This window comes from Anastrepha obliqua, chromosome 6 (genome assembly GCF_027943255.1).
Source record: "Anastrepha obliqua isolate idAnaObli1 chromosome 6, idAnaObli1_1.0, whole genome shotgun sequence".
In the NCBI taxonomy this organism is placed as follows: Eukaryota; Metazoa; Arthropoda; class Insecta; order Diptera; family Tephritidae; genus Anastrepha; species Anastrepha obliqua.
Window position 1 is genome coordinate 16,921,854 of NC_072897.1, and position 13,442 is coordinate 16,935,295.

A 13,442-nucleotide genomic window follows, 5' to 3' on the forward strand; every position below is an offset into this window, starting at 1 on the left:
AAAAAGCAGCCCGAACCAAGGGAATGAAGTGCGTTCGCTCAATACTGGAAAGTATTCAAGTGACAACACTATCATCCATTGGTAAGGTCTGGTTAGTGATTCGACTAAGCCTCCGCACCACGGCAAGGTGTCTGCCATCGCGAAGGCAGTAGTATTGTAAAGTAAAAAAAAAAAAAAATTGTTCTGATGTAAGCAATTGAATTCCACAATAAAATAAACAAATGAAGTGGTAAAGCAGCTTATGCTGTTTTATTGTATTACTATTTAAATAAAAAAAAAAAAAAATATTTTTTTTTCACATGATCTCTCGGAAATCCTAATCAAACGCATGTGCACATGTACATATATAATTCGCACGGCGTATATAGAGACATACATACATAAGTTTACGATTCCTAATAGCCATAAATATAATATTTGAATTCACTTATTTGGTTAGTTTATTTTCCAAAGGTGTGCGCCTTCGTAGGCACAAACGTGGTAATCAATTACTCGATTGCTTTATCCATGAAATCTAGAAATCTTTTGGCATATTGATCGGGATCACATGTGGAAATACCATCTACATTACTTCCGTATTTAACAGTTTTAGCTGCCTTGGCGGCCTAAAAAAACACAAATAAAGTAAATTTCTATTAGCTGGTCGATGAAACGAAGAATAGCCAACATGTTTTGAAGCTGACATGCAAAGGTAAAAATGTAATCCTAACAATATATGTATATAGATTTCAACGGCAACGACAGCCATTTCAACGTACCGGATTGACTTGTAATTTTCCCGATTGTGGGCATTATCGATGTAAACCTACAGCATTTTTTTTTTTTTTTTTTTTACATAGGCTTACATATTATTCATATTATACATATTTTCAATTTTATTTGATAGCTATACAGTTCAAGAAACAATCAAAAAGCGCGGCTCAAATGAAAGATTTTCAAATGTTTTGAGAAGTGTAAACCAATTGTGTGGCTATATGCTATAGAAGAATTGGGATGCAAATTGCCAAGTAAAGACAAAAAGGAAAGCGACAGAGATATGAAGTGACGATTACCTTCCGCAACTTAATTGCCTTGCTCATCGCTTAGATTTTCGTAGAGATTTCTCGTACTCTTCGCCCATCTCTATTATCATTATCTTTTGCTCTCTGACTCCCAAACTTAAAACCATACACTATTTTTTATATTTTATTTAAATACATAACTTTTTAACAACTGTCAATACTACTTCTACATATGTGTGTACCTAAGTTAACACGAGCACTGGCATAAGTGCACAAACAGCTTAAGTTATGTAAACAATCAAACTCATTCCGCAAGGTGTTAAGCAGGTGTTAAGTATTAATTGAATAAATTATAAAAACATTATTTATGAGTACTACTGGCGACAGTTTGGAAGAACTATATCTGGCGTTTGGTGGAGTTTGGAAAGTAGTGAGGCATGATTCAATAAATACAGTTTGCGCAAGAGGTTGGTGGAAAGTCATGAATCAAGCCCGGTTAAAAGCATTGATTGAATTTGCTTTTGACGCAGCCCTGACAGTGCAAAGAAAAGCCTAAGACAGTTAGTGGTATAAGATACGAAAAAGTAAAGCCTCTACCGGACTTCGAGAGTAGGGAAATCTTACGATTCATGGAGGAAAGCAGATTATACCGCAAAGTTTTAAGGACTCCGATGGCAGCTATAGCCATAATAAGCACACATAGTGTGAGCATCATTCATCACCGTACTCAACTTTAGAGCGATCATAGCTCGTTAAGACTTTACATACACACACGAACAAAATTATTCTTCCTGTATCTTGAGAAAAAATTAATGTAATTAAAAATGTTATTTTAAAAAAATACACTACCATATTGTTTATTTTAAAGTAACATAAACTCAACAAAACTTTACTTCATAAATAAAATATTAACGAAAATCATACGATTCCTCATATTTTCATGCTTTCGAATAAGTCCCGGTATGAATATGATCATTCAAAACTACACTTATTTGGTCATTTCAAGTCTTACTTCCGAGTTATTAATACATCATGGGTCGGAAATAAGCTGAAAGAAAAATAATTTTGCATATGCATAATGAGTCAATAAAAATAAGAGGTTAGAGTTCGCAAAGGGGGAAAAAAAGAAAGTCACTTGATTTCTGGAGCAACGTCATTTTTTAGCGACGAGAGTGAGCCCAGCATTTTTAAATCGGATGGATTCGAGTCTAGAGAAAACCCAATACCGAATTCGAAAAAAGCAATAGAATAAGAAGAGTGAAAAATGGTGAGGGTGTAATAGTAAACTTTTATTTATTGATGTTCTTATGGCGGCCGCCGTAGCCGAATGGGTTGGTGCGTGACTACCATTCGCAATTCACAGAGAGAACGTAGGTTCGAATCTGGGTGAAACACCAAAATTAAGAAAACGTTTTTTCTAATAGCGGCCGCCCCTCGGCAGGCAATGGTAAGCCCCCGAGTGTATTTCTGCCATGAGAAAGTTCCTCATAAAAAATATCTGCCGTTCGGAGTCGGCTTGAAACTGTTGGCCCCTCCATTTGTAGAACAACATCAAGACGCACACCACAGGTAGGAGGAAGAGCTCGGCCAAACACCCGATAGGGGTATGGATAAATCTCTTTACCTTCATATTTGAAAGAAAACTTGCAGGAAACTGCGCAGAAACTGTGTATTGGAAATAACTTTTATTTTCAACAAGATAATGATCCAAAGCATAATGCCCACGATGTGCGTAGGATCATACATCATGTTCCCCACATTTTTCCAACACCACTACAGCCTCCAGACTTGAATCTCATCATTGTGGAATGAACTGGGTAGGCGAGTGGCTAAAGTTAACATAACTAGCAAAACCCATCTAAAGGAGGTGCTCAGGAATCGAAAATCAGGAGTCCAAATGTGACCAAGAAATTAGTTAACTCTAAGCCAAATAGATTTAATGAAGTCAGCAGACAAAAAGGAACGCCTACTAAATAATAAAATTTCATTGAACTTAATATTTTATTTGTGAAATTGAATTATCTGAATAATTGTGTCGCTTAAAAATATGAAGAAGATTAAGAATATAAGAATTCTTGATTTTTGCTAATTTTTTATTTATGGAGTAAAGTTTTGTTAAGTTTATGTTAATTTTAAATAAAAAATAAATGTGTGCATTTTTCCTAGAATTACATTTTTAATTATATTAAAATTTTCTGAAGATACAGTTTATCGAATGCAAAATGTGTGATTGTGTGAATAATTGTGGCTGAACCAGAGTGGACTACCCTGCGACTGGGAAGTATGACACCCATGCAATACTACGACGAAGTAGAGCGTATGACATTAGTGACGATAAAGACAGTTATGAGGCAAAACGAATTCGAAAGACGTAGAAGCCCGAAATTTCAAAGGGTAAACCACCTTGAATACGAAGATCAGTATAAAGATCAGCAATGTGAAGAGTACAGAGATTTACCCGAGGAATCTACTCCAGACATTTACGAACATAATGAGAAAGACGACTTCGAAAATGGTTTAGCTACGTACTGCTACCGTACGTAGAGCGGACTCTAGCAGTGACGCCCCGAAAACTTTTCAATGATACAGGTGCTTGAAACCAGTAAAAGGCCAATAAACATCCCGTTTCTTGTTAAATCTATCCATGGTTTCTGTGGGTATAGTGGCAATTAATTGTTTTCGGTTCAGTAAAACGTATCTTTATTTTTAGTTTTTTAATTACAATAGTACTTAGGCCAAAATTAGGATTTAATTAGATTTAAGGATTAATGTCTGTAATGCGAAATAATACAACGCGTCTGTACTCGCCGGCGATTCGATCGAACTCTTCGTTCAATGGCGTTTTTATATTGTCCTGTTATTGTCAGGGTTGCCATCGGGTCGTCCGTTCAGTCTGGTTGCCACATAGGTCCCCCCAGACTTCACGTTCTGAAACGTACGGGAAGTCTTATTTCTCGTCCGATACGGTTTGTTGGCGGATTGCTTGCAGATATCTGATTTGATGGTGATGGTGTTGTTTGCGATTGGTCTGGATTTTTTTGAGTTGACATTTTTGGTGATTGGATATCCGATTGCAGTGTTTCGATAAAGGCTGGTTTCAGTCGATCTATGGAAATGTTACTTTTGTTGTTGTTGTTGATTTGGATGGTGAAATATTTCGGGTGTCTGGAGATAACCAGATATGGTCCGTCGTATGTTGGTACGAACGCAGGTCGTGCTTTGTCCTTGCGCACGAATACATGCGTTGCTTCTGCCAGTTTGCTGAATACAAAAGTTTTCGGGGCGTCGTGATTTGCGGTTTGGATTGGTCGTATTTTTATCATCACGTCAATGAGCTGTTTGGCAAAATCCGATTGTGGCTGATTTATATGGCGATTGTCCTGGCAACCGGAGATTAGCACCATATACAAGATGTGCAGCTGTTGCTCCGATGTCAGGCTTGAATGCTGTACGAAGACCAAGTAGGATTATAGGTAGGCGATTAATCCAATCATCTCGTTCATCACAGGTAATTGCTGTTTTCAAAGAGCGGTGCCAACGTTCGATGATTTCATTCGCTTGTGGATGGTATGCCGTTGTGCGTAAGCGTAATATGCCTAGCATGCGTGATAAATCGTTGAATAACTGTGATTCGAATTGTCTATCTTGATCGGTAGTGATACGTACGGGTATACCAAATCGTGAGAACCAAACGCAGACTAGTTTTTTAGCGATTGTTTCTGCAGTAATATTTCTAATTGGGATTGCTACAGGCCAACGCGTGTATCTGTCTATGATCGTAAGACAGTATTGGTATTCGTCTGATGGCGGTAGCGGTCCAATAATGTCGATATTAATGTGTTCGAATCTACTCGATGGTAACGAAATTGGTTGTAGTGGGGATCGCATGTGTCTACTGATCTTGGTACGTTGACAGCTTAGACAGCGTTGGACTACATTAGCTATTTGTTTTCCCATGTTCGGCCAGACGAAACGTGTTTTGATAAGTTTCGTTGTTGCGCGCACACCCCCATGCGAAATTCTATGCATTTTCTCGATGATGTTGAACGGTCGTACTTCTGATGTAGCTACATCACAGCATATTTTAAAATCGGAGTTGGGTATGCTTATCCACTTCAGTTGCAAGGATGTATTGCCATCGATGAGTTTTTTCAGCTCTGGGCATTGTTTTTGGTCTTCGGCGATGTGCTTGTAGTCGACAAAATTTGGTTCAATTGCCTCTATGCGTGAAAGTGTGTCGGCTGCCGTATTTGCAGTGCCGGCAACGTGGACAATATCGGTGGTGAATTGACCGATGAAGTCCAGCTGGCGCAGCTGTCGCGGTGATGCTTTATCAAGCTTTTGATGAAATGCGTAAGTAAGTGGTTTATGGTCAGTTCTTACCTCGAACGGTCTTCCTTCTAACATGCAGCGAAAATGTTTTATTGCCAGATATACTGCGAGTAACTCTCTGTCGTAGGTACTGTACCTTTTTGGTGCTTCAGTGAGTTTTTGGCTAAAAAATGCTAACGGTTGAAACTCGTTGTGGACGATTTGGTGAAGTGCAGCGCCAATAGCGGTATCGCTGGCGTCAGTGCTCAACGATATTTGGGCGTTTGGTGCTGGATGAACTAGGAGTGTAGCATTTGCTAGTTGTTTCTTACACTCGTTGAAATGAATGACTGAGTCGTCGGTCCACTTGATTATGGTCTTGTCGTTCTTTCGATTTCCGGGGATTAATTCGACCAGTGGTATTTGGTGATCTACTGCGTTAGGTAGGAAGCGGCGGTAAAAATTAATCATCGCCAAAAATCTTCGCAATTCTTTGGCGATCTTTGGCAGAGGGAAATTGGAAATTGCTTTAACTTTTTCCGGCAATGGCTTAATACCTTCTGCTGTGACGATATGACCAAGAAATGAAATTTGTTTTTGAGCGAATTTGCATTTATTAAGGTTGATCGTCAGATGAAATTGTTGTAGTCGTTCGAAAACTTGTCTTAACTGCGCTTTATGTTGCTCGATACCTTCTGAGGCGACACACACATCGTCAATGTACACGAACACATATTCGAGTCCACGGAAAACTTCGTGCATAAACCGCTGGAAGGTTTGTGCAGCATTGCACAAGCCGAATGTCATATGCGTGAATTCGAATAATCCGAACGGCGTAGCTATTGCCGTCTTTGGAATGTCATTGGGCTCGATTGGAATTTGATGGTAGGCTCGATTGAGGTCGATTTTACTGAAGACGTTTTTTCGGTACAAGAAGTGTGTGAAGTCTTGTATGTGCAGTAAAGGATAACGATCTGGAATGGTCTGCGCATTTAGGGCTCGATAGTCGCCACAAGGACGCCACTCACCATTTGCTTTCTTGACCAGGTGCAATGGGGAGGCGTAAGAGCTTTCCGACGGGCGGCAAATACCGAGTCTGCTTAAAAATTCGAATTCTTCCTTAACTGCATTTAGTTAAAACAGGCGGGCCTTTCGTTTCGATGCAATGAGTTACTCCGGTCTGTGATGCTCATGGAGCTAATGCGTTTGGATTACAGATCTCAGTGAACTCGAGAAGTAGGTTTGCGATTTCAGTGTTGTACCCTTGTGTTTCGAAGCTTGTTGTTTTTCCGAAGGCGCATATGTTCGCGCGCCTTGGTGCTGTAGTGCTGACAGTTAATGTAGAATTTACGATGTCGACGATTAAATTGAAATGGCGGAGGAAGTCTGCACCGATGATTGCATACTTTATTTCTGCAATGATGAAATTCCAAGTAAGTTTGTGCTGAAGGCCGAAGTCAAGCGTGCGACGTATCATGCCATACGTTTTGATGGCTGTACCGTTTGCTGCGTAAAGCGTGGAACCGTTAGATTTTGACAAGCGACACGCACGAGTTGCTGGGATGACCGATACTTCTGCGCCGATATCGATCAAAAATAATTGAGTTGATTTTCTGTCAGGAATGAAAAAACGTTTAGATTTGGTGAATTCGGAAAATTTTACCTCTAGTTCGCATTGTGATTTGTTGCTCGACGATATTACCCTGCCAGGACTGTCGAGCTCGATCCTTACGGCAGATTTAAGTTTTTTATTAAAGTTTGGATTTTAGTAGGGAAATCGCATGGATTTCGGCATTTACGGGCCTGAGTTCCATACTCACGATGGTACCAACAGGTCGGTAATTGCTCAACGTTGGTACTGCGATGTGGTGTATTCGGCCGTTTGGCCTTGCTCCGTGAACGTTCACGTTGTCGGCTGCGGTTTTGGGACATAAGCATACTTAATTTGTTGCTTAATTTTTCGATGGCAATGTCTTGCATTTCGATTTGCCTTTGGAGTACGGTGAATTGATTTGTAGGAGTTGTAGGAGTTTCGATAGCGTTGACGGCTGCTGCTCGAACTGGTGAGGCTGAGTTAGAGTCACGGCTTAGTGCGTCGAGTACTGCATCGGCGGTAATGGCGAGTTGGTTTAAAGGTGTGCTTGGTTGGGCCTGCAGCATACCGGCAATAACAGCGCGTGCAGCTTCAGGCAATTGTTTTAGCCAATATTGTTGTATGACGGATTCATCGTTCGTCGCGGTTGTTCGCTGCATTTGGATCAGCAAATGGCTGGGTTTACCGTCACCCAAATGAATTCCCGTTAGTTTGTCGAGTCGGGCCATAGCTGAATCACTAAATTTTTCGATGATGGTCTTTTTTAGCGTGGAATAAGGTGACATTGTTGGTGGCTTGCGTACAAGCTCAAAAACTTGGTCGAGGATATAATCATCAGCATACGCAATGATGGCGGTATATTTATCCTTTTCCTTACGTACGCCAAAGCCATGTAGTTCGAACCATGCATCTACCTTGATAAACCATGATTCAATGTTATACTTCGAATTCAGTTTTGGAAACGGTAATTTTCCAAACACTGCTGCGTTGCTGTCATCGTTTTCTTCTGCATTAACGTTCATGTTGTTGGGTCACGTAGCTGTGAAGGAACCGTTACTTCATGTGCCGTTATGGTAGTTGGCTTCTGTAACGGTCGAGGAATTTTCACTGGCGTCACTCTTACACCGCACATGCACTTTTAGGTAGGTTTTGACACTTTTTGCTCACTATCACCTTTTTTACGGGGTCACCACTGTGGGTATAGTGGCAATTAATTGTTTTCGGTTCAGTAAAACGTATCTTTATTTTTAGTTTTTTAATTACAATAGTACTTAGGTTAAAATTAGGATTTAATTAGATTTAAGGATTAATGTCTGTAATGCGAATTAATACAACGCGTCTGTACTCGCCGGCGATTCGATCGAACTCTTCGTTCAATGGCGTTTTTATATTGTCCTGTTATTGTCAGGGTTGCCATCGGGTCGTCCGTTCAGTCTGGTTGCCACAGTTTCCATAACAGAAGTGTCATCAGGATTTTTGCAAAAGAGTGCACATTTTTCTTGTTGCCCAATCTTAGAATGTTTGGCGGGGTAATTGGGCTCAACTCGCTTACGGAGATCAATACAAGGATAAATCGAAAACACAAATTACCAAACTAGAACGAAGGTGCGGCCGCCGTAGCCGAATGGGTTGGTGCGCGACTACCATTCGAAATTCAGAGAGAACGTAGGTTCGAATCTCGGTGAAACACCAAAATTATGAAAAGTTTTTTTCTAATAGCGGTCGCCCCTCGGCAGGAAATGTCAAATTTCCGAGTGACTTTCTGCCATGGAAAGGCTTATCATAAAGAAAATATTTGCGGTTCGGTGTCGGTTTGAAACTGTAGGTCCCTCCATTTGTGGAACAACATCAAGACGCACACCACAAATAGGAGGAGGAGCTCGGACAAACACCCAAGAAGGGTGTACGCGCCAATTATATATATATTATATATATATTACATATATATGTATATAATGAATGTCCGGAATCTATTTCGGTTTCAAAGTGCATATGTAGATGCTAATTTCCCACAAGTGAAACAAAATTATCAAAACAGTGAAGGCAAAATTTCAGAAATTATGATAGCTAAAAGATTTTTACTTGCAGATTCACACGAAATGTTTTCGTACAACACAAATATTGTCGCTACTATCAGAGCGCAATCAAAACTATATAACAAAAATATGTAACAAGAAACAAGGAAATTCGAGATCTGCTAAAAGGCGGCATCATCAGATTATACCGGTCTCCTTACAAAAATCCAACATGAGAAAAACCATGTCGAAATATGCTATCTCTGGAAAATATCCGTGCTTTGGAGAATGAGGTGAAGTCAGATTTAGCCACTACTCACAGTGAGCCTTCAATGACATACGCCATTTTTGTCATGTTTGAAGAAAAAACGAGACACATCTTAAGTATTTCGAACAAGGAGGCGCTATTGAATATGGCCAAAAACGTGGTAAAAGACAGTGTTCTAAATGCAATTTACTACGAATTATTCATTATCGCGAATTACCCAATTCAATTCTCTGTGGGAGAATATCTTGGTAGAGACATTTTCTCTACTGATAAGAAATAATTTCTTACTTGTATTGACAAGTTGCCTAAGTTTGTGGTAGTTCAACAAATAGAATCAAGAATCATCGTGGATGTGAAATTAATCAATTCATGAACTTTTTCCCACTGATGAAAACGTTTCATTACGATAATGACAAGTCTCTGAACTCTGAAACAATAAAATCCATTTTGACAAATAATTTCAATATCCAAATGGCTAATGCTCCTCCATTACATAACAAATCGAATAGTCAGGTAGAGAGTACCCAGCACCTTGCTGGAAATCGCTAGGTGCCTTAAAATACCGCTAGGTACCGAAAAATCGATGACACTGTTGAGCTCATTCTGTTGGCCACCATGGAGTATAATAAATCAATTTACTCAACAATCAAGCGATAGCCTGCTTATTTATTTATTTTTGATATTATTTTTTCGGCTTCGTAAGAATGAAATAACGAATAAAATCAAAAAGGCACAGAAGGAGCATTGTGATTATTTAATCAAAAGCTAGACAAAACAGGACTTTCCAGTTTTTGTGAAACAGTTTTGTTAAAAACTAATAGAAGGCTTGGTTAAAAATTAACATCTCTACGCGTAAAAGAAACTGTTGAAGCTGATTTAGAAACCACGGTCCTCATTATAGGGAGAGTGGTTCTTAAGGAGCATATGAAATAAAAAAAGTAACCACCACGATTACCTCAATTTACTTCTTGTTGTACGACTATTACGCCAAGGTTTACCATAAGGCTTGTAATTCCGACTGTTATGGGAAAAATTAGTAGCTTCACTCGCTCCGAATAGTAACGCTATAATATAGGAAGGCCGCGTTTTCTTAGTCTATACCACAAATCTGACACAAGAGCAAATTAATAAGTTAACGGAAAGTATGAATAGTCTTATAGAAAATCCAAATAGTAGACAGATCAGCAAGAGTTACCTCTCTGAAATTTTGCAAGAAAGCGCAAGAAACCAAATATTAATATTGGAATTAGAAAACTTAAAATTATCGAAACACTTGCAAAGAACGATATGATGTATTGTGGATGATGATGATGTTCAATCCATTCTCGATGAGCAATTTGAGAATATCATTTTAACATAATTAATGGAAGTAGCTAAAATTAAAGTGTTCTCATACAAAGTAATCAGTTTTTACATTTTTTTTTTTCAGTTTCCTAAATCGCCAAAAGGTTTGTAGAAAGTTTGAGGCATGCCTATTGTAAGATACGACTAAAATTCGTAACGATATGATGTATTGTGGATGATGATGATGTTCAATCCATTCTCAATGAGCAATTTGAGAATATCATTTTAACATAATTAATGGAAGTAGCTAAAATTAAAGTGTTCTCATACAAAGTAATCAGTTTTTACATTTTTTTTTCAGTTTCCTAAATCGCCAAAAGGTTTGTAGAAAGTTTGAGGCATGCCTATTGTAAGATACGACTAAAATTCGATAAGAAAGCAGTGTTCGGCTTAAAAGGCCTCATAAACATCCGAGTAGTCGCCGCCCTTGAAATAAACAGCCCAAACCCACACTGGAATACCCCACGAAGGATGCCTACTCACGAGAGGGAGGCAACAGCGCAACGAGAGCATTCAATGAGCATCAATCACAGAAGCGTCTCATATCATATCCTGTGAAGGAGAAGGAGAAGAAGTAACCGACAACGGTAAAATCCTGATTATGGCATATTGGAATATGATTCTAATTAAATAGGGTTGGTGAAAGTACAATTATATCACATCAGTACGCGAGGGCGACACCTCACCGAAATGGTTAATAGGCTAACACTACAATCGCCTCCGTCTTGTTAAAACTCTGGTAGCTCTTCAAGTACAAATTGGTGGTACAAGATCTGTTCAGACAGGTCCTGACTGGGGTCGAATCTGGCGCTGAACACAAGCTCCCATTAGGTGGTTTCCCTGTACTAGCATATAGAATCACGGAAATTATTACAAGACCGCACTTTGTACAGTGTGTGGTTAAAGCAGACACTCAGAAACAAAAATTGAAAGTCAACAACACCTACAAAAGTCAAAGGTGTTTTTCCGCCGGAAAAAATGCGTACCGATAAAAGAGAAGCTGAAAGATACACGGTCTACTACTGTGGTCCCACCTACCACATAAACCAAAACGCGAAGCCACAGGTCGACCAATTCTACGCTCATAGCACACAAAAAATTAAGAAAACTATTAAAAGTAAGCCACAGTCGAATACACTCTTTTTGGTGTGTTATCGATGGAAGATAGGTGTGTAAACTACAAGAATCAGTCTCGGCTAAAAGCGAAGTGTAGCGACATTTGGCGGAAACGAGGTGGCGGATGTTTCATGTGATTCTGTAATGGAGCGTACGCCCTAAAACGTCACCAATGATGAAATTGGAAGTGACCTTTTGAATCCATTCGCGAATAGGTCGAAATTATCGAGGTCTCCGATCCGATCGACAACACCTGCTATTACGGAATTTTCAACCATTTCGGCACTAACGCAGAGCACCGAGACCAAAAAAGGTGAAGAGAATGCCTTCATTACTCTTCCCAAGCTCATTAAAGACTTGACTGAAGTCATTGGTAGTGGAAAACGCTCCGTTAATCAAAGCTTTAGAGAACTGGCGAAAGCAATCGCAATTTCATATGACCATGCAGCGGAAGAATTGAGTCACAAAATTTTGATCAAGGGGAAACGAAACAGTCCTAGACAACCCCATCCCTAAGTCAACAACTGGGGTTTTTCCGGTTCCACAAACCCTTCCTATAAAGCAGATAGAAACCCACATAATTTACACTAACAATACTATTGGTTTATGCAAAGCAGCTAACACAAAGAAAAAACAGCGAAAGTGGAAAGTGGACAAGAATCACGAAACAGAAGCGCCAAAAAGTTAAGCCAACTCGGTTATCATAGTGAAAAGCGCGGAAATTAGGAAGGCGGTCAAAATCGAAAATTTCCCTAAAGGAATGAGAACCATGGTTCGCAAAACACGTAAGACAGCGAGCGATTACCTTCATTTCAAACTTACCAAACCCTCTGAAAACTGCAGTCGCGCAACTTCTTACAGGAAAAGCGGAGGTCAAATCTTTTACGTAGGAGTGTCTTCTAGATATCCATGATAATGATGAGATAACTACAATGTAAGAGACCTGCTTAGCTTTAAAACCCCAACTTCGTGACTTCAAGGTTAACCTCTCAAACATCGGAACATTAGGGAAAGCAGACAGTGGTATGCAGATAACCACTATTTCCTTATCTTCAGAAATAGCCAACAAATTACTAAGCGATGGCCAAATTTCGAAAATACAACCGCGACGATGCTTTGGTTGCCTCGATTTCAGGCATATATCGAGAAAATGCCAGTGAAAATGATTACATGAGCAGGTGCTTTAAATGTGAAGAGGAAGGTCATATAGCGAAATCATGTACACAGCTCCAATATTCTTACTGTATACAAAAGGAGGTACAGACCATACAGAACATCACACCGGCGGCATCAAGTGCCAGTATACCGGGCTTTTGCGGTTTTGAAAAAATTAATTCGCTATGAGGTTCTTTTAACATAACGTCAACCACGGCGAAGCCGCACAAGATATTTTAATGCAGACAGTAGTGGAGCTAAATGTTTACGCTGGCTATTAATAATTGGACATCATCGTTTATGAATCTGTTTAGCAAATACCTATCTAAGCGAACTTTCTCATCAATTTGAAGGAGACAAACGCTGTTTTGCTGCCAAAACCCGGTAGACCTCCCTCGGTACCTCCCAGGTCAATTTGCCTGCTCGGCTCAGCGGGGAAAGTTTTAAAGCGAGTTACATGCAACCGCCTCGAGATAGAGGTGCATGCTAAAGACCCAATAATCAGTTCGGCTTTAGGAAAGAAAAATCCATTATACACGCCGTGAGCACAGGTACTTAGCTGGTACTGAACGCAATAAGCGGTGCTCGTTGCTCGAAAGATGCAAGAAATACTGCTAAATTGTTACCCTGGATATCAA

General features: G+C 39.6%; 1 protein-coding gene across 2 annotated transcripts in view; it reads right to left on the minus strand.

Moving 5' to 3' along the window:
• Positions 1-222: 222 nt before the first annotated feature.
• The window catches only part of LOC129249943 (phosphatidylinositol 5-phosphate 4-kinase type-2 beta), a 136,434-nt gene continuing 123,214 nt past the window's right edge, over positions 223-13,442 (minus strand). For both annotated transcript variants that reach the window (XM_054889606.1, XM_054889605.1), the window contains exon 10: positions 223-605. In XM_054889606.1, coding sequence (XP_054745581.1) covers positions 489-605 — 117 coding nt within the window. In that variant the 3' untranslated portion in view covers positions 223-488. The remainder of the gene's footprint in view (positions 606-13,442) is intronic.